Consider the following 19,630-nt stretch of genomic DNA (forward strand, 5'->3'; position numbering starts at 1 on the left):
CTGACAGGAGATCTCGGGACAGACCCAACAGGTGCCCATGGGTTGGCTGACTGAGATGAGCTGTAGATGCGCCACTAGCTGTACCCCCTGCTGTGTCAACTAGCGCCCACCACCCATGGATGATCGTTGCAAAGTATGACCTGTGTTTTGATTTAACGTGCTGATCTTAAAGGTGCATTGAAACATGTTGATTCTCCGACTGATGCTCGTGCTGTTGTGGAGTGACTAATGCAGCCAGCTATGGCTGCAGGGTTTGGTGGTACATGTTGTTTATGTCGTTTATTGTTCCTATGATCACTGTTTCATTGCTTTTATGTCTTTATTTTGGTGATTTTCGAAAAGTGTTTTGGTTTGGCCATGTTTGTTTGTTGTAGTACAGAGTTAATCTAAGTTGTCTTGTGGTTGTTGTTGTTGTTTGACTTGCATCCCACTGGGATTTTTGCACACAGCGTTGGTGTACGGTGCTTTTTCAGCAATATTTTATTGTCTTTTCTTAGATTTTCTGTTTGCACATAGTCACATAGTCACTTTAAGATGTTTTCTTGTTCATGTTTTTAGTTTGTTGCGGTTGCACCCTATTCAAGAGCCGAATGGCTCACAGGGCTAAACCTAATAAATGAAACTTGGAAACTTTAAATCGGCACCAACCTCCACGCAGAACCCAACCACATTGCCAAGCTCGTGACAAGCGCGTTGTTGTCATGGCAATCCCTCCAGCTGAAGAAGGCGATGCACGTGATCTGATCGCGCCAATCAAATTCGCGCTTTTTTCTCCGTAGCACGCACCACCAGCCAATCACCACGCGAAGCTGCCCCCCCTCCCCCGCCCTTGTGACGTAATGGACAAGTCGTCCATCTTGGTCAGGGGAAAGCCGCCAGTGTCCCCCCCCCCCCCTAGAAGAAATGTTGGTGACGTCATCACAAGAAAGCGTTCCGTGTGCTCTGTGAGCTTCTCTGCCCCCCCCACCGGCCGCCCCACTGTGAGGCAATGGGTGAGTCGTCCATCTTGGTCAGGGGAAAGCTGCCCGAGTTCCCCCCCCCCCACCCCCCGAGAATGAATGTTGGTGACGTCATCATACGACAACGTTCCGTGTACTCTGTGAGTTTCTCTGCCCCCCCCCCCTCCCACCGCCTTACTGTGAGGCAATGGGTGAGTCGTCCATCTTGGTCAGGGGAAAGCTGCCCGAGTTCCCCCCCCCACCCCCCGAGAATAAATGTTGGTGACGTCATCATACAACAACGTCCTTTGGGCTCTGTGAGCTTCTCTGCCCCCGCCCCGCCCCCGCTGTGACGCAGTGGGCGAGTCGTCCATCTTGGTCAGGGGAAATGTTGGTGACGTCGTCACAATACGACGTCGCTTGGGCTCTGTGAGCACCCCCAGCCCTTACGTAAGATGGCCGCCGATTTCGAGGCGTTGTGCACAGAAGCCCCGATCCGCGCCTCGCGATTCCAACACGGCGTCGAATAATCTACGAATCGATTCAGGAATCGATTTTATTTGTTTTGGTAGTTTCTGTGTTAATGTGTCTTCTACTTTCTATTGATTTACCACATTTGGCCCGCCTGTACTCTCATTTGTTCTACCAATAGTATCAATTACACTATCAGTGTCATTTATACGGTGTATACTGACTCATTTATTGTGCGTTTGTTGCACTGTTTAAACTACCAGTCTAATTTGCAGGGTCTTTAGTTACATCCTATCATTCGTACAATTTTACTAAGTAAAAAAAAAATTCCACGTGACATTGTTTGGGTTTTTCGATAAAGTCACGGAGATAACTTCAAAGAAAATAACACAAAATAACAAAAAACCACGATGTTTCGAACGCAAAACACAACAACACGAATTTCCGCAGCCACGAAAGCTTCAAGTCAAGATTTAACCACGTGACATTGACCATTGAATCGTAAACGCATTGCTACCCCTAACGCATCAACAAGAATCGATGCGATTCCGAATCGCTCACAGAAGCGCCGCGAATCGACGAATCGATTCCTGTCAAGCCCCGGCGTGTGTTTGTCTCGAACCCCCCCGCCGCTCCCCTCAGAGTCTCCGTCACTCTCCGTCGCTCTCTCCTCTGCCCGTGCCATGAGCGTCCCGGTCCGGCGTAGGGGCCCGAGCACCGAGGGGGGCGAAGGGGACGAGGCGGTGCGGTCCACGTGCGACGACGCCACCGCCTGCAAGAGGTCCCAACCGCGCTCCCTCCTGCTCCTGCTACCCTCCTCCGCATCTTTCCCCTAAGTCAGGGGTCGGGAACCTTTTTGACTGGGAGAGCCAGTAAAAGCCAAATATTTCTAAATATATTTCATTGAGAGCCATATAGTATTTTTAACGTATAATACATTAGATGTGTCTTACTTTTAATGCGACTTCTGGTGCTGCGAGGTTTTGCTGTTGGCCTTGTAGTCTGGTTCGTACGTGGTGAGGTTGAGCTTCGTGCAGGCGTGACCCGTGAAATTTATCTTCAAAACTAATTTATGTTTACTTTTAAATGACACAAATATTATTAAGCAATATCACAAGTATTTTAAAATCAGTTCCAAACTGATTTTTTTTATTTTTTTCAACTCAAAATTGTCTGGGAGCCCATATGCCGTCACCGGAAGAGCCATATATGGCTCGCGAGCCATAGGTTCCCGACCGCTGCCCTAATTGCTCGCCAGCCCCCCATTTCTTGAACTCCGTCGATGTTCATATTTCGGGGGGGTCGGTGGGGTCGAACGTGCGGCCCATGTGGATTAAATTCGACCCACGACTTCAGCTCGCAATGTCACCCCGGCTATTTTATTTCACGCGGCGGCTCAAAGGCCCTTCCGTGAGGTCAGATTGTGGCTGCTGCGTCCCCTCGCCGCATGCGTCTTAAGCCGCACTCATTGGGTACTAGAGAGAGGGGGGTGGGTGGGGGATATTTGTGTTTAATGTCGACCTGGCAGCAGCACTGTTTTATAATTCTAACGCTTGTCTTCTTGCGGTGACACAAATGGCTGAGTTGTGAATGTTGCTACATGCAAATATGGGATTTAAATTCGATTGTCATGCCTTGCCATCCCCCCCCCCCCCCCATCGTCTCACGCCACCTGATTCGCAACATTTAACTCATCTCAAGCCCCGAGAGAGCAGGGAGCGCTTTAGCTGCAATTGTATCTCACCGGGTGGTGCAGTGGTTAACGCCAACCTTCACGGGCTCACATCACCACTGTGATGGGTATATGGCCAAACAAACCCCTTGACCGTCCAGCAGTGGACAGACAAAATTATTTAGATGATTATTTATAAGCTGTCCGTGGCTTTATCTTACCGGCAGAACCTCCCCCCCATTGTGTATTTACAAGGATTGCTGTATGATGTTGCCCGCTAATTTCTCATGGGAAGGGCATCTGTGCATTGGCGTCATGGTATGGACATGTGTGAAAAAGAGCTTCATTTCTCGTTGGATTCCTCCGGTATTAAAAAAAGATTCTGATTCTGACGAAAGAAAATAATAATTTGGTACGTGTCATCTTTTGTATAGAAATTTGATAGGATTAGTTTAATTTCTCACAGAATATGTTCAAAGTCACTGGTAGACTTAAGTAGGCACTTGACTAAGTAGCTGCAGCCTTAAAGAGCGGTTTATTGGATGTGGTGTGCTGGGTGCGGATATGGTTTCTATGTCTCGGATGTGGACAGAGACCCATTTATAAATTAAGCCTTTATTATACAGGTAGTCCCCGACTTACGATGGAGATGCGTTACGACGACCCCATCGTAAGTCGAAAATATCGTAAGTCGAAGATGGCCTAGCCTACCCAGGAGTCTTAAAGAATGGTGATAATTTAGCAAAACAGAGCAATTTACAGCACCGTACTGTATAAACTATATGCGTACATTACATCCCGGCAGCGTCCCAACGTATAGTATCGTACCTTGTACACTGCTGCGTTTGCCTGCCGCGCGAAATGTAAAATATTTTACAATTTTGTCATATCGCTATAGCCATCTTAAGATCAAAATATCGTAAGTCTGGGACTACCTGTACTGACGAGTGGATGTGTCCTGTTGGGTTGATGTGCGTGCTGGGGATAGTTGACACTAATGGGGTCTATATGTTTACCTCCCACAGATTTGCAGTGAACCTGGGCTACTGGGTGGACCCCTACATCCAGCACATGGTACGGCAGAAGTCGGAAAGGAAGGCTCCTGAAATCAATAGAGGTAAAATGTCCACTTTATATTACAGTTAGAAGTTGGATATGATTATGCCTTGTATAAACACAGTTCTGAAATAATCAACACGTGCTTACATTACACTGGTGGGGGGGGGAATGGAAGGGCAGCTTCTGATACAAGCACTACTTCGGGTAAAGCACACATGGCCTCCCTCTGAAGGGTGTGCTTTTATCCAACTTCTGTTCTATTGTGTGCCTTTTTGGACATGGTCTTGTGTTTGCTATTTCTTGGTCTTGTGTTTGCTGCTTCTTGGTCTTGTGTTTGATAGGTGCTTTGTGTTTGCTATATTCTTGGTTTTAGGGTTAGGATATTGTATTTTCTATTTCGTAGTCTGCTGTTAAACCATGGTCTTGTTGTGTCTTGGGTTTGTGTTTCATAGGGCCTTGTGTTTATTCGTCTTGTGTTGAACATCGTCTTGCTTTTGCTCATTCATGCGTTGCTAACTGGATGTTGGAACTTGTAACACAGTGGAAGGAATGTTTTCCTTACTGGTGTTGGCAGGTTATTACGCCAGGGTGCATGGCGTGTGGGGACTACTTGAGAGCTTCATGAAGAAGACAGAGTGCCAGTGCCAGGTGATTGGCATCGGTGCTGGATTAGACACAACGTTTTGGAGGCTGAAGGTGTGTGTCGCTCCAAGGGCATCTTTGAGGTCATTTGCTGGACATATAGTTTCCTTGTTCAGGAGTTTGTGTTTTAGATTCACTCCAATTAAACGTCACATACCTGTGATCATATCACACAGAATGTGCCTGATCCCATCAGATCTCGGAAACTAAGCAGGATATAGCCTGATAGTTTTTTGTGTGGGTGGCCGCCATCTCTAACAGGTGTCATAGGTTGCAGGGCTACATTGTGGGCACCAAAGTGGAGTGCAGATATATCCATTGTTCTTCTGTGCCCTCATGTCTATGCTTCCCACCTTCATCAACTCACAATAATTAACGTGGTGATAACCCCACAATTGATACAGCATCCGGAGGCCCTCATCCAGCTGTGAATGAACAGAAAGGTTGTACATTTATGCTTGTACAATGTGAAGCTTTGTTTAATATCTTGTGTTTGGGGTTGACTTATTTAATAGAATAGACCTGGCAATGTAGCCTGTAGTTTAATGTTGTGCAGACAGGGGGGATAATGTACAATCACTGAAGCTTGTATAAACACTGCTTTGTTCTAGAGTAATATTTAAACGGTGCAGTACAGTGTAAAGAATGTTTTTTGTGAGTTGATTTGTGCCTTCTCATGCTAAAGTCATGTTTATTTTCACAGGACGCTAACCTTCTGCCGAGGAAATATTTTGAGCTCGACTTCCCTGCAATCACGTCCAGGAAAATACACATCATCAAGTGAGCGCATAATACGCAGTGCGCGCTGCTGTGTGTGCAAACACCTTTGCGACCGAGCGTGAAGCTGAAACCGAGCAAGTAGCGTTAACGGGTTGTCTATAATTTACCATCTAAGTTGTACAATAAATGTATTTGTCTTGGCTCAACTTTGTCATGAATAGAGATGGGCTATGCAATTATAGCCGTAATCGGTTGCTCTACAAATTATAGGATCGATTATTCAACTATAATTGGGAAACACGAAACACGAAAATGTCTCACCTCTGTTCCCATGTGTGTCACTGGATTGGAGGTGCTGGGCGGAAACTTTGTGATGTAATAAGCATTACTGTCTGCATCATGCTGGGTGTGGCTAGGCGGGGGTTTCCCACCTTCCTGAGGCCGGTTGGTGGGGTGAACCACTATTTTAAAAAGAGGGCCTGAGTAATTAACCACATAAGAAGTAGTCGATGGCAATTTATAGTCAATTAGTCGACTTAATCGCCTTATTATCCCGGCCGTGTGGTGGCCAGGTAACTTATATTGTTTAGACATACGGTTTCACAAAGTAAACACGTGTCTCCTTGAAAATTATCCAAGCCAGCAAACATGTGAGCCCTTTGATGACTGCACGTTTCCTAAGGTTTTTCCGATGAACGGCAGTCGGCTGCTGCGTGAGTGTGGCGCGCACTGTGGCGGTGCACGTAAACAATCTCCACGGCTACCGCATGTTTTCCCCGTTTTGGGCACTCGCCTCCCCGTGTTTTTCCACTGCGTTTCAGCCGGAGTCATTCCCAGGGAGGGGGGTGCTCAAACTTGGCCAACGCAAATAATGCCCTGCTCGCCATTGGCGCGCAGATCTACCCACGTGAGACTGAAGGATTTTCGTGGAGCACTGACGGACACTTTTAGGACACCACGGCCATGTTCCGAAAATCATAAGCAGCAATAAGCAACTTAATGGTCATAATGCGCTAATTTTTTTTTACCAAAACGTCTCAGAACACTTTGTGACCGCTTTTCAAAGCGTCCAGTTTGTAAGTTTTTCAAGGGTTTTATTTAACTTGTTGTTGAGTGAGGGTCACAGAAGGCAGTCACATCCACATCGTTGCTTAAGGTTCACAATCTTCATCAGAATTTTTATTTAGACTGGAAGAATCTGATGAGCTATGAAGCTCTTTTTCACACATGTCCAGTAGAGGCGGGTCAACACATTCATCAGTAGCACTGCCTGAATAGCAAAAGTATATAAGGTGACGTTTTGGGCGACCCTTCTTCTTAAGATGTAAAACATCAATGATGTTGTTTAAGGTCCACTGTCTGTGTATTTAGTCGTGTATTTAGTAGAAAAAAAGAGGCATGCTTTAAATATAGTAGAAAGCTTACGTATAGCTTGCATCCCCTCATTAATAGCTCAGTTACATAGAATATTGTCTAACGGACCTACAGGTCATTATGTAAGCAAAAGGAAACCACTTTAATCACCCTCCAGAGCATTTCAAAATATAAGTGCAGCTGTCCCAACCCCCTGCATGGAAAACTTAAGAACAATGCATTGTGACTCCGCATCGGCCAGTAGAGCAACGTTAGTGAAGCGTATGCATTTACTCTGCTCGTGTTCTGCATCTGATGTGTCTCCCTGTGCCTAAATCCAATCAAGAGCGAGCTGTTCCACTGGCAGAGAGTTCTAAGCCTGGGTGGAACCATTCTGTCTTGTCTCTATAATTGCTAGTGTTATGAAACTCGACCATGTAGGCCATTTGGAAGTTGTAAATGAGACTTTGTGCACAGTTATACTTGTGGTAGGAAATAGAAGTAGGGGAAGATGGGAAAAAAATCTCATGGATAGATGAAGTCGTAAAAGATATAGAAGGAAAATGATGGAGATTGAACAGCGCAGTAATGCTGGCGACAGAATGAGAACCATGGCAAAAATATGTTCGGGCCCCACCGAGCGATGAGTTACGAATTTGATCTCAATGACAACGGAAACAAATATACCTTCACGGTACTCTAATGTTTTGTATGCTCCAACTCCTACGCTACAGTAAATCACGTGACTTTTGTCTTGGGAATTTCGGCAGCTGCCCTTGTCACCATCCCTGTCTGAAAATGCATTTACTGTGGCCATGTGCCAGGCGTTAGAACTGCGGTTATGGGAATGCCTGGCTTGGAACATTGCCAAACTCTTTTTCCAGTGTCTATGCATGTATGGAAGGAAACGAACTTTTTTTTTAACGCATTTTAGTTTGAGTGGAACAATTTTAAACCGACGAACAAATACTCATTCACGTGTCCTGATCTTGCCTCTGTTATAATGTGCTTTACAAACGTGAAACAGCATTTCAATGATGAAGATGACAAGCATGTTAAGCTTGGTGTCACGTGCGATGGAAAAGAAGCTTCACTTTTCAAGACGAGCTGTGGTGTATTGGCCAGATTTCCCTTCAGTTGTGACCACGAGAGGGCGACTAGCGATACGGCTGCACAAGCGGTTGAACTTAGAATATTTGAGCTCTTTAGGAAATAATAGATGGATGCATCCAGGTGCCTGTTACTATCAGACTGAGCCATGTGTTACTGGCTTTTTGGATCGTCAAAAATTGCAAAGCTCATCTTCAAACGTCGTTTCTCAGTGTTTGGAGAACAAAGGCCGTAGTTGTCTTATAAATTTACTTCAAAGAGTTATTTAATTTTTTTCCTGGAAGCTTCTAGGATCGAGAGGAAATGTCTGAAAGCAGCAGGGCACACGTGGTGCCAATCCCAACCTTGAGATCCAAGTCCCGCTGTGTCTGTGTAGCCAAGCACACTGATGTACGACTACATGGTGTGTCCCAGGCACGACAATGATGATGACAATCGAAAATATTTATTCTTAAATATTTTCTTTGTTTACATTTCCGACTGCATGGCACATTCCTAAAAATAAACATACGGTCCAGTGTTACAGGTCCGTGTGCATTCTTATTTACAGAGCTGATTGTTGGGATTTCATAGGGTTGGCTAAACTTTTCTTAGTATAAACACACAAGGGGTGGGAAAAGATGGGGTGGGGGCACGGCAGAATCGAACAGACTGTGAACTGGCATTGTCACAGAACAGCTGTCATTGTAAAAGGCTAACAATGCTTTCTTATAGGAGGTGGCAATGTACATGCGCAGCCTTTTGCCAGTCCGTAGCTGGGCAAGAGCCTCCCCATGCCGTGCAAGTCGTCGTGGGGGTTATTTGACAATGTTTCACCACACTGTTCAGTTCGAGTTGGTGCAAGGTGAGGAGCACAGACGTGAGAGCGTAGCACGGTACAACAGTGGATCTTGCTGAAATGCTTTTTGTGTTGAGTTTGTTGTCCTTCCTCCGCACCTCCAATTGGCACGCTTGCCGATGAACGGTGTGAAATAAGTTCAACATACATACATACACTGCCCTCTGCTGTCCACCACGCGGCAAAATGGTGTTTGTTAACTGCTTTTGACAATATGCTAACACGGTTCTGGAGTGAAAGTATTCTCTGCTGTGGTCTGAATGAAACTTGAAGACTGGTACTGTCCTTAATATATGAGCATTTTTAAATGCGTAAGCTTTACATAGATGCAGCTAATCGAAAGTTAGCTTGTACGACTTAATCATGATGGCTCCAAATGAAGGAAGAAGCCTTGTGGCGTTGTGTTCAGATGCTTGCGCTTGTTTCTTGTTGGACTGATTTCAGGACAAAAGCACCACTGTCCAAAGCTGTATTGGAGACGCATTCCTCTGACAGCTTGGCCCTGGGTAAGAATATTACTTTATTTCTAACTGAATTTTAAGTGTTTTAGAAAGAAAAAAGATTCAATTATTTCAGTAAAAAAAAAAAATCCATCTGAATTATGGACATTATGCTCACTTGTCGTTTGTGATTTGACAACTGTTTGTCGATTTTAAAACCGTAGTTCATCCTTTATTGCAGATGGCGCCAATCTGAACTCGGATCGTTTTGCGATCCTGGGAGTGGATCTCCGGGACCTGGCCACCGTGCAGCAGAAGCTGCGAGACGCTGGGCTCGACCCACAGTGAGCGCAAACGTACAGCACCAACAAAGCGTGCCCACACTGCTGCTGTTGTGCACACACGTGTGCACACACGTGTTACATGTAAAGCCCCTTTGATCAGGCCACTGCTGCATGAGAACCTCCCCCGCGCCATGAGGGTTGTGGAGTTTATTTTTGCCGCACATCACCACGATAGTAATAGTCAGTGTGAGTTCGTGAAGGCGGGGAGCGTAGACGTGGGTGCGTAGTCGGGGCTTCATTTCAGCCGATATTGTTTAGGCCAGGGGTTGCATGCGGCTCATTAAGGATTGTAGTGCAGCTCTTGAAATTTGGGGAAAAAAATGGCTCTTGTTATTTTGGCTGCCGACCCCTGACCATGGAAGTCCGGTTTACCATGGGGAGGGGTCAGCAACCTGCGGCTCCGGAGATGCATGTGGCTCATTAAGAGCTGTTTCGTGACGTTGTTTATTAAGGACCGTCTCGTGTTCACATGCATTTCGGTTCTTGAAATGTTTTTTTTCTTCCCAAATTCTAAAATAATTATTGTTGTTTTGGTTGACGGACCCCTGTTGTTGGAAATGTTTCTGCACCTTTCAATATCACCACATCGTTTTATATCTCTGTTTACATGACTGTGGCTGCTAGTCCCATACCATCTCTAGTCTATCAGCAACCAAGAAAATATTCAGTGGTAAATTAAGTCCTGAACATAATACATTACAACAATGGTGTTTGCTGCACTGCTCTCTGCTGCCGCATCAGAGATCCTCTGTATAGCCTTTAGTAGACTGTCGGGGCAAGTGCTGTTAGCGAGCACCCATGAAGGTCGGTACTGCACACAAGGGGGTGGGTGTGGAACATTACGCTTGGCCTCCTTTGCCTCCCAGTGCTGTTGTTTACACACTGCGCCGGGTACTAATTCAAGGGTGAGTCCACCTACGGCAAGCCCAGGACCAGTTCAAATATTCTCCACCGTTATTCGCTGTGAGTGGCATCCATCAAACCTGGGTCACCGGGTTCATAGCTTGGTGCACTAACCACTGCACTACCCACAACATACACATGCGCACTCCCCAAGCGTGTCAGCTCGCACGTGTCCGTGCGCATGTACCCGGGCCAGGCTCCCTACGGTGCTGGTGGCCGAGTGCGTGCTGGTGTACATGACGCTGGAGCACTCGTCTCGCCTCGTGCGCTGGGCAGCGGACACCTTCCCCACTGCCCTCTTCATTAACTACGAGCAGGTGTGCGATTCCAGCTCACGCCTCTAGCCACGGGCATTGCGCAGTGATTTTGACAAAGCTTCTGTATTATTGGTTCTTTCGGTAAAGTCATGTATAAGGGAAATAATAAAATAATAAAAATAAACGCTTGTTTTAATAATAATAATGATAAAATAATTGTTGAATTTGTATTATTTCCCTTCTACGTAACTTTACCGAAAGAGCCAATAATATGAATCCCTGCAGTCATGAAAGCTTTAAATCGAAAAGCTTCTGTAGCTTCACTGCAAATTAATTATGCCTTTTTACCCAGGAAAGCCTCACTTAGTCTTCAGATTCGTTTTCAGTAGTGTCCTGCCAAGTTTTTTTTACAGTAGGGGATGACGTTGCTGCTATGTATGATCCCCAGTGAGTAATTTCCAGGTAATCTTTCAGCATTTCAATGTTTGGCCATCAATACCTACAGTTACATTGTACGTCAGTGTTCCTCACCAATAAGGCATCAGTGTGAGAGCCTCCACACATTTGAAACTATTGGGTTTGACAACACTATGGGGTGTTTTTCAGAAGTTGCGTAGTGTCGGGGGCCGAACGTCAGGGGCCGCACTAAAGGCCACCAGGGGCCTCCAATGGCCCACGAGCCTTGCAATGAAGAGCACTGTTTACAATATCTTGGCGCTATGCCAAGGAATCAGAGACATCCGTGCAGGATTGACCAACCTGGTTGGTTTGTGAAGAGGAAACTCTATTCTGGGAGACTCGGGTCAGGGTGGATCAATGGAACACGTGGACGTCACCTCCAGAATATCCCTTCCTCTGCAATTGTTCATCCAATTCAATAATCCAAATTCAGTGCATTTTTCAGCAATTGGATATTTGGTCAATATTAGGTACATTTGTTGAGGAGTTCTCACGGACGCACTCGGAGACGGAGGTAAGTTATGGGCTTTCGCCAAGGGTTTACTAAAGGTGAACAATAACACACAAGGGTACATAACTCCCAGGGGCTAGGGGTCCTACACTGAGTCCTGGTCCCTGTTCGGCTAGCTCCGGTCTCTCTCTCTCGTGTCGGATCGGGGACTCTGCCGACTCCTACCGACCGGAGAGAGAGCACCTCTATCGGCTACCACCGGTTTCCCCCCCAGACTCACTACTCGATCCCTCTCTACCCCTGGTTCCCTCTCCACCCTTCCTACTCTACCCGTTCCCACAGTGACCTCGCTTTCGTCACGGGGTCTCCCTTAAGTACCCTAGGAGACTTGACGTCATCGCACTGAACGGCACACCTGACGTCACGTCCCCATTTTACTCCTCTACACATTGTATGGTTTTTTTTTGCTATGGGAGGAAACTGGAGAATGCGGAGAATACCCATGCAGGACCGAGGGAAAATATACAAACTCTAAACAGAATGGTGCCCGAGTTGGGAATCAAGCCCAGGTCCTTTTTGCTTTGAAGCAAAGGTGTTACCACTGCGCCACCCTGTCACCCTGATAATGTCTCACTGAATGAGCAATGCCTTTAGGAAGGTCACACTGGCTAAATTCCAGCGCGGAGAATTACAGATATACGTTTGATGATCATGCACCGAACGTCGCTCTCCATCGCAGGACGAGGTCACTTGAAGGGATCTCAAATGTAACTCTCTCGTGTCTGCTTCCGTGGGCCATTCTCTTCACACGAAGGGTCACACTCTTCTTTGACAGATCAGAATGGATACTTCTTCATATTTTGGAGAAGAAAAACATTTAATGGAAAGTCATATTCTAGTGCAAATTGTTGTCCTACCTTGGATGTCACAGTAAATACATACACGGTGAAATGCAATATATAAATACAAGACAATGTTGTACCTAACAGCATGATGCGATCCAGAATTTAAAGGGTAATTTTCAAAGACCGTCCAAAATAGGGCCAAGGAAAACTAAATGTACCAAAAACATTAGCAATAAAATATAATTGCCATGTATTACATTAAAACTTTACAAAATAAAATATGAATACAAATAACATTCGTTATAGTACCGACTTTCAAAGTAAACGGTATTGTTTACCGAGAACAACGCAAAACTTTTTCAAATACACGAGTATTTGTATAAAATGTGAATTTGCAGATGCATGTAAAATACCCCACACTGTACCTTATCAGAATAAGCAAAACCTTATCAGTTGTTTGTGCTCTGTCTACACCGTGGCCAAGAATTTACATAACTCGTACTTGTATGAAAAATAAATGGCTGGTATTTTTCAGACGAGCCCTCTTGTCATAAAATACTGACGTGTTTTTAAAGACCTCGCTCTAAATGTGTCCGTTAAGTCATGTTCACAAGTCAACGTTGCTCACACCAACCCGAGATAGATGTATCATCAGGGGCAGTTGAGGAAATTTGTTGGGAGGTGAGAACCACCCAGGGTGTGGTTTGCGCAGAGTAGCGAGCGGGCAAGTTGGTTGTTGATGCCAGATGGAGCTGCTTCCACCAGTGATTGGATGTCAGCTGTTGCATGAGATCATTATTCTCCATGGATGTTAAATCAAAGAATCGCCTATCTTGACTGTAGCAAAACCCAAACCATCATAATCACGTCACCGCGCACACCCTGACGGTATCGCTGCAATCCATACAGCGCTTACTGTCGCTTTGGATTGGTTGAAGGAGCTTAACATTCAGCGATGACATCTATAAAAACTGTTGCTTTCGCCTTCTCCCCCCCATGCAATACAGAAGAAGAAGCAGCTTATCCTCCACCATGCTTCACAACAATATATGAAGTCCACTGATAAGACACCCTTGGAAAACTCATGTCAGTCCCCTGCTGGATGAGGGCCTCTCCGCACTGTGTGGGTTGTGGGGGCTATTTGATCATACTTAGCCACCCTGGTGCACTGGTGAGGGTTGAAGGCAGGTAGCATGGACATGGGAGCATCGAGTCAAGTACATCAGTGAATTTTCCTGCACTGCTCACTGCGGTCTACCACATAGCCTACGGACTATAACACATGCTTGTGTATGGTGGTCACCCTTCAAAGCACTATCCAGGCTTAACCCCCCCCCCCTTCCGCTTTGGCTCCTGAGATCTTATGGGATCAGGCTCATTCTGGATGATTTTAGGCCTCGTGACTAATTTCTTTAATTGAAGAAAATGAATGTAATTTCTAATCATGAGTGAAATTACCCTGCAACCTTAAGATCCATATTGCGGTGGACAAATCTGAGCCCATACGTACTTATTGCTTTGTTACATTTCCGGACTGTGAGAGATGGTGAGGGCCTGGTGAGGCATTCATCCAGCTGAGGTTGATCATGGCGGATGATGATGGTACGTGTGTTATGGCAGGTGAACATGGAGGACCGGTTTGGGCAGGTGATGATTGAGAACCTGCAGCACAGGCAGTGTTCTCTGGCTGGCGTGACTGCCTGCCGGAGTCTACAGACGCAGGCAAGTACAAAACCCAACACATTTTGCTGTCTTTGAGATGTGCCTTTCACGTTCGGCGTATCTGTCAGGTTGTCTGCAGAGGATGATGTAAAATGCCTCTGCAAGTTTGTCTTGTAAGGGAAACTCTGGTCAAACCTGCCTTTTCTGCTTAGCAAGTGAGATTTAAATCTTTAGAACAAATAAACACTTCCCGATGTTGACGATTGTCCTGCATTTGTTTTCTTGCCTAGTTTGCATAATACTTCTTCATTTTTATTATGGTAAGTCCTTTTCTGTACAGGCAGCCCCCAACATACGAACGGGTTCCGTTCCTGAGACCCGTTCGCAAGTCGATTTGTTCGTACCTCTAGAACTCATTATTTAATTGTATGTAGTGTACATACTGTACAAAAAATATGTTATTGTTCTACAAAAAATTGACGCATTGTTAGACTCATAAATAAGAATAAATATTGAACATTTGCATGGAATACTGTAATATTATATAGTAAATAAAATAAAAAAGTAGCATAAAATGAAAAAAACACGTTTTATTTTCACTTACCTCGAGTCCTGATGCTAGTTTTCTTGTCAGAAGGGGCCTAATGAGTTTCCACAATTGCACACACACACGGGGGCACGCGCGCGTACCCACGCACACACCACACACGCACACACAGACGCACAACAATGACAACGGTCCCCCGTATACCTTTAACAGACCGTTGGGGCAAGTGTGGTTAACGAATGCCTATAAAGGCCGGCACGACACACGAGGGGGTGGACGGCCAGCACCACACCCAGACGCCTTTGTCTCTCAAGTGGCAATGTTTACACACCGCACCAAGTCCTCATTTGAAGCTGAGTCGACCTAGGCGAGGCCCAAGACTCTTTCATGTAATCGTCACTGTTATTGGTCGTGAGCGGTAATTGAACTCGGGTTGCCGGGTTCGTAGCACACTACTGCTCCACACACGATTCGGTTCTCAAGCACGAGCGAACTTTCGCAAGTCGGATGGTTAAAACAAAAATATATATCTTAAGGCGGTTCGTTCCTAAGTGCATATTTTCTAAAGTCGGGGATTGTTTTATAGAGGGAACTGAAAACCCAAGCTTCAGTTGCACACAAGTTCTATTGCCTTCAGTATGTGCTTCCATATGGCAACCACCTGACAATTGCACATTGCGACATTTGACTTGGCAGTTTCAGCCCATGCTGCAGTGCATCCAATGACATGTGGTTTGTCTACGTTTGAAGACACTGGCGACTGAGGGTTTCCGCATGTAAACTGGTGTTTCGGTGCAGATGGCGCGGTTTTCTGACAACGGCTGGGAGAAGGCAGATGCCCTGAACATGATGACGGTCTACAACTGCCTACCACACACCGACAGGAGAAGGTAGCTCAGCTTCACGGCCGTTACACAACCACTGAGACCTAATCACTGGCACGGCATTTTAATTGTAAAACGCCGCCGTTAACTCGCTGCTGGATGAGGGCATTCCCCGTATTGTGCGGGTTGCGGAGGTTGTTTGACCGCACATCACTGCGCTGGTCATCGTAGGTTGGGAAAGGCAGGGGGCATAGATGCAGGAGCATGGTACAGTATGACAATGTATTTTGCTGCACTGCCCTCTGTTGACAATGTAGCCCCACAGCAGTATACAAATCCCGATGCTATGCATGGTGTTTGCCCACATAAGCACTATCCAGATTCAACTGTTTAGATTCAAAGTTCTGATGAGATCAAGCACATCCCAGTGATATAGTAATAGGTCAGCCTGGGATTACCATACAGATGGCTTGCATATTATCATTTATATATATTTTCACCTGGACAGACTATTTAAAGTATGCATTACCTTCACTTAAAGTTTTTGTGACTGCAGGAATCCATATTCTTTGGGTCTTTCGGTAAAGCCACGTAGATAGAAAAAAAAAAATCACGACGTTTCGATCGCAACACAAGCAATCGTCATCACCTGATGACGAAACGTCGTGATATTTATTTTTTCTATCTACGTGGCTTTACCGAAAGACCCAGAGAATATTCATTACCTATTTGGTAGATTTGCAATGTTAAATATCAGATGCGAGTAATGGCAATATACTAGGTAAACCTCATTTGTACAGCCAAGATTTATGAAATAGTGAACACTGCTTTGCGTCTGGAATTTTTGGACAGGATGGAGAAAATTGAGTTTCTGGATGAGGGAGAGTTGCTGCAGCAACTGCTGCAGCACTACGGCCTGATCTGGGCCGTCAAGGATGCAAGAGAGCTGGGTAAGAGCTTCCATGAAGCACCATCGCAGTGGCGACATGTTAACTACATCACCTGGTATGTAGGAGGATGTGGATTCGATCCCGACCCTGACGCCTGCTGTATATTTGGAGTTTGCATGTTCTCCCCATGGTCGCATGGATTTTTCTCCAGGTCCTCTGATTTTTCCCTTCACATTTAGAAACATGAGTTTTAGAGTATTTGTCTGATATACATGTCCAAATAAGCCATTTCGTTGAGTTATCATTTGTGGCCAGGTCGCTTCTGAAAAATAACTAATAGCTCAGTGGGCTTTACCTGGTAGAATAAAAAGTGATTTAAGTGTAATAAATGGCCATGTCTCTTCAACAATGACTTATAAAACATGAATTATGTATTATAGTTATTCAAAGTTGGTATTCAGTTAAAAAAAAATTGTACTCCCATGGTATTCACTGTTTTCAATTAGGATTTACATTTATTTTAAGCTGATGTCCAAACAGTATTTTACAAGCACTTTCCGTACTCATCCTAGAAATACAATTTCACTGGGCGAATAAAAGGAAATATATACAGAAAGGAAGACAGACATTAAAGAACAGCGCCAATAGGACAACACAAAGCACACGGTCGAAGGCAGAAAAATGAGACATGCAAACAAACATGTGGGACACGGATAATGGTACGAAAGAAGGTGTTGGTGAATGTCCTTGGAATATCGAGAAACAAGACTGCAAATTTCCGGCCAGTCGTTTCAGCCCACAATCCGAGCATAGCATCCAACCAACCATCCATCACAAGCCAACACCCCCTCGTCACATCCAATTTGACAAAACCTCCACCAAGAAGAAATATTCAGCTCCTCACATCAGCCAACTGCCTTCCAGAGGACAGTCGCAATCTCACACTTTGTGCATTTCATTGTAATGGTTTGCTTGCTATCACCTGTGTTCATTTCTCTTTTGCAGGGTTGTTTACGATCGGATTTTCTTCCTGAATAACTAGCATGAGGCGGACTGTTGGACTCGCACCGCAAGCACACCGAATCGACCTTAGCACACACTAGAGCACACACCGTAACGTGGTCATGAACCACTTCACAGGCTTCCAGCAGAGCCAGCAGAACTCTGTAAACATGTAAAAAAAATGTACAACTTGTGAAAGGCTCCAGTAAGAGTTTATTTCTCATATCCCATGGTGGATTATATTACTGCCAGAAAATATAAATGAGGACTGTCATGTGATGAAATCAGATTGACAGTTTAATGCGCAAATTAAGAACCTTCAATTTTAAGTGCTGTACTCATTCAAAGTGAATTTCATGATGTATATGTTTCATTTCTAAATTAAAGTAAGTGTATTTTAGTTACCCCATTACGTGTAAATGATCAATTGCATTCAAGATCAAGATAAGCAATGTGATATGCAGTATGTATAAACTGCGTGGAATGTATAGATTTGTACAGAATTAAAACTAATTTATGGAAACCCTCCACAGTAGTATAATAACACTTAGGTTTTCATTGCCAATATGATGCATAATTGGATGTGTACATGTGACAATTGCATTTTTCAGTTTCGAGTTGGAGGATTTGGTGATGCATTTGGTCAATTCATTACGTGGCCGAAAGCAAAAATTAAGTCCTTAACATTAGTCTGCACCTTGTGTTTCCACAGGTCTACTTTGCATAAGAGATATATTTAATTTAGTCCTCTTCTGACGCAATAAATATCTGTTCGATGCTAATCAACATGAATTTAATGAAAACTGGCGCGGTGGACACCCACCATCTTACAGCCCCAGGTTAACTAATAAACCAACAGCCAAGGTTAAATTCTAGATTTGAAGCTGTCGTGACTGCAAGGATTCATATTCTTAGGTTTTTTCGGTAAAGTCACGTAGGTAAAAAATTAAAATTAATAAAAGTAAATAAAATAAAAATCACGACGTTTCAGAGGCAACACAAGCTTCTGTCTTCAGGTGGAACCGTCACAGCACGCTTGCTGTATCAAGTAAAAAAAAAAAGAAAACGTGCTGTGACGGTTCCACCTGAAGACGGAAGCTTGTGTTGCCTCCGAAACGTGATTTTATTTTAATTTTACTTATATTAATTATTTACCTACATGACTTTACCGAAAACACCTAAGAATATGTAGCCAAGGTTAAACTCACGGTTGTACAAAGGCCCAAAATGCCACGTGGCCAGCAACAAACAACACTACCGTATGAAAGTTATAATCTCTAAATGTATATTTAAATTTTGCAAGGTTATAAGAACTTGGGGGAAAGAAACGATGGGAGGATTCCCAATTGACCAGTGCGAGGGAAACGGAGAATCGGTTAGACCGGAAGTGTTTGGTTGAATATGGTATGGTTAACATTCAATCAAACTCAACAAACTTTTAATTTTACCAAGGCCCACTGAGCTATTTAGCTTATTTTCAGAAGCGACCCTGGCCACAAATGATAGCTCAACGAAGTGGCTATTCACGTGGAAATGTATCACATCAAAATACTCTAAAAGCACGTTTCTAAATGTAGAGGGAAAAATCGGAGAACCCGCAGAACAATCCATGCTACCATGGGGAGAGCATGCAAACTTAAAATATACAGCCCTTTCATATCATGTGTGGACCTGAATAATAAAACACTTGGGGGCAAAAAAAACCTCAAAATATACAACAGGTGTCAGGGTCTGGATCGAACCCACGGCCTCCTGTATACCAGGCGAGGTAGTTAACATCTCGCCATTATTGTCTGAGTTGACTTTGAGTCTTCATTATGGGTGGAAGAATCGACGAGGGAAGCTCATGGTAACAGTATCCAAAGAAGTTCAACATACAACCATAGTAAGAGCAATCAGGCGTGTGTGTTATGCCACGTAGCCCGTGTAAGTAATTACACATTTTGAGTGCCGGTGATCGGGGGTCATAGGGCACTGCAAAGGGGAACATTTCTGATGAACGTGTCCAGACTCGAGAATCCACACACATCCATAATTTATTTCACAAATAGCGCCTTTGATGTAAACAATTTTAGTGGCGCGTACTGCTCTTGCCGTCCGCAGTCAATGATCAATGAAACGGGGGTTAATGTGTCGCGCAGACAATGAACAGTGCTGGTGCAAAACAAGCCTGCGTCAGTTATCCACAAGCCGGATTGTGCAG

General features: G+C 44.7%; 1 protein-coding gene across 1 annotated transcript; it reads left to right on the forward strand.

The window, feature by feature from the left end:
* The first annotated feature begins 1,987 nt into the window (after positions 1 to 1,987).
* LCMT1 (leucine carboxyl methyltransferase 1) lies at positions 1,988 to 18,213 on the forward strand. Its single transcript, XM_061570001.1, has 11 exons — positions 1,988 to 2,190; positions 4,107 to 4,198; positions 4,715 to 4,836; positions 5,486 to 5,562; positions 9,248 to 9,309; positions 9,485 to 9,587; positions 10,687 to 10,807; positions 14,123 to 14,224; positions 15,510 to 15,601; positions 16,388 to 16,485; positions 17,431 to 18,213. Exons 1-11 carry the CDS (start codon positions 2,093 to 2,095, stop codon positions 17,457 to 17,459), a joined length of 996 nt encoding a protein of 331 aa, XP_061425985.1. The 5' UTR covers positions 1,988 to 2,092; the 3' UTR covers positions 17,460 to 18,213.
* The last annotated feature ends 1,417 nt before the right edge of the window (positions 18,214 to 19,630 follow it).

Source organism: Lethenteron reissneri, chromosome 44 (assembly GCF_015708825.2).
Source record: "Lethenteron reissneri isolate LAM-NWPU_2019-01 chromosome 44, ASM1570882v1, whole genome shotgun sequence".
Classification (NCBI taxonomy): domain Eukaryota; kingdom Metazoa; phylum Chordata; class Hyperoartia; order Petromyzontiformes; family Petromyzontidae; genus Lethenteron; species Lethenteron reissneri.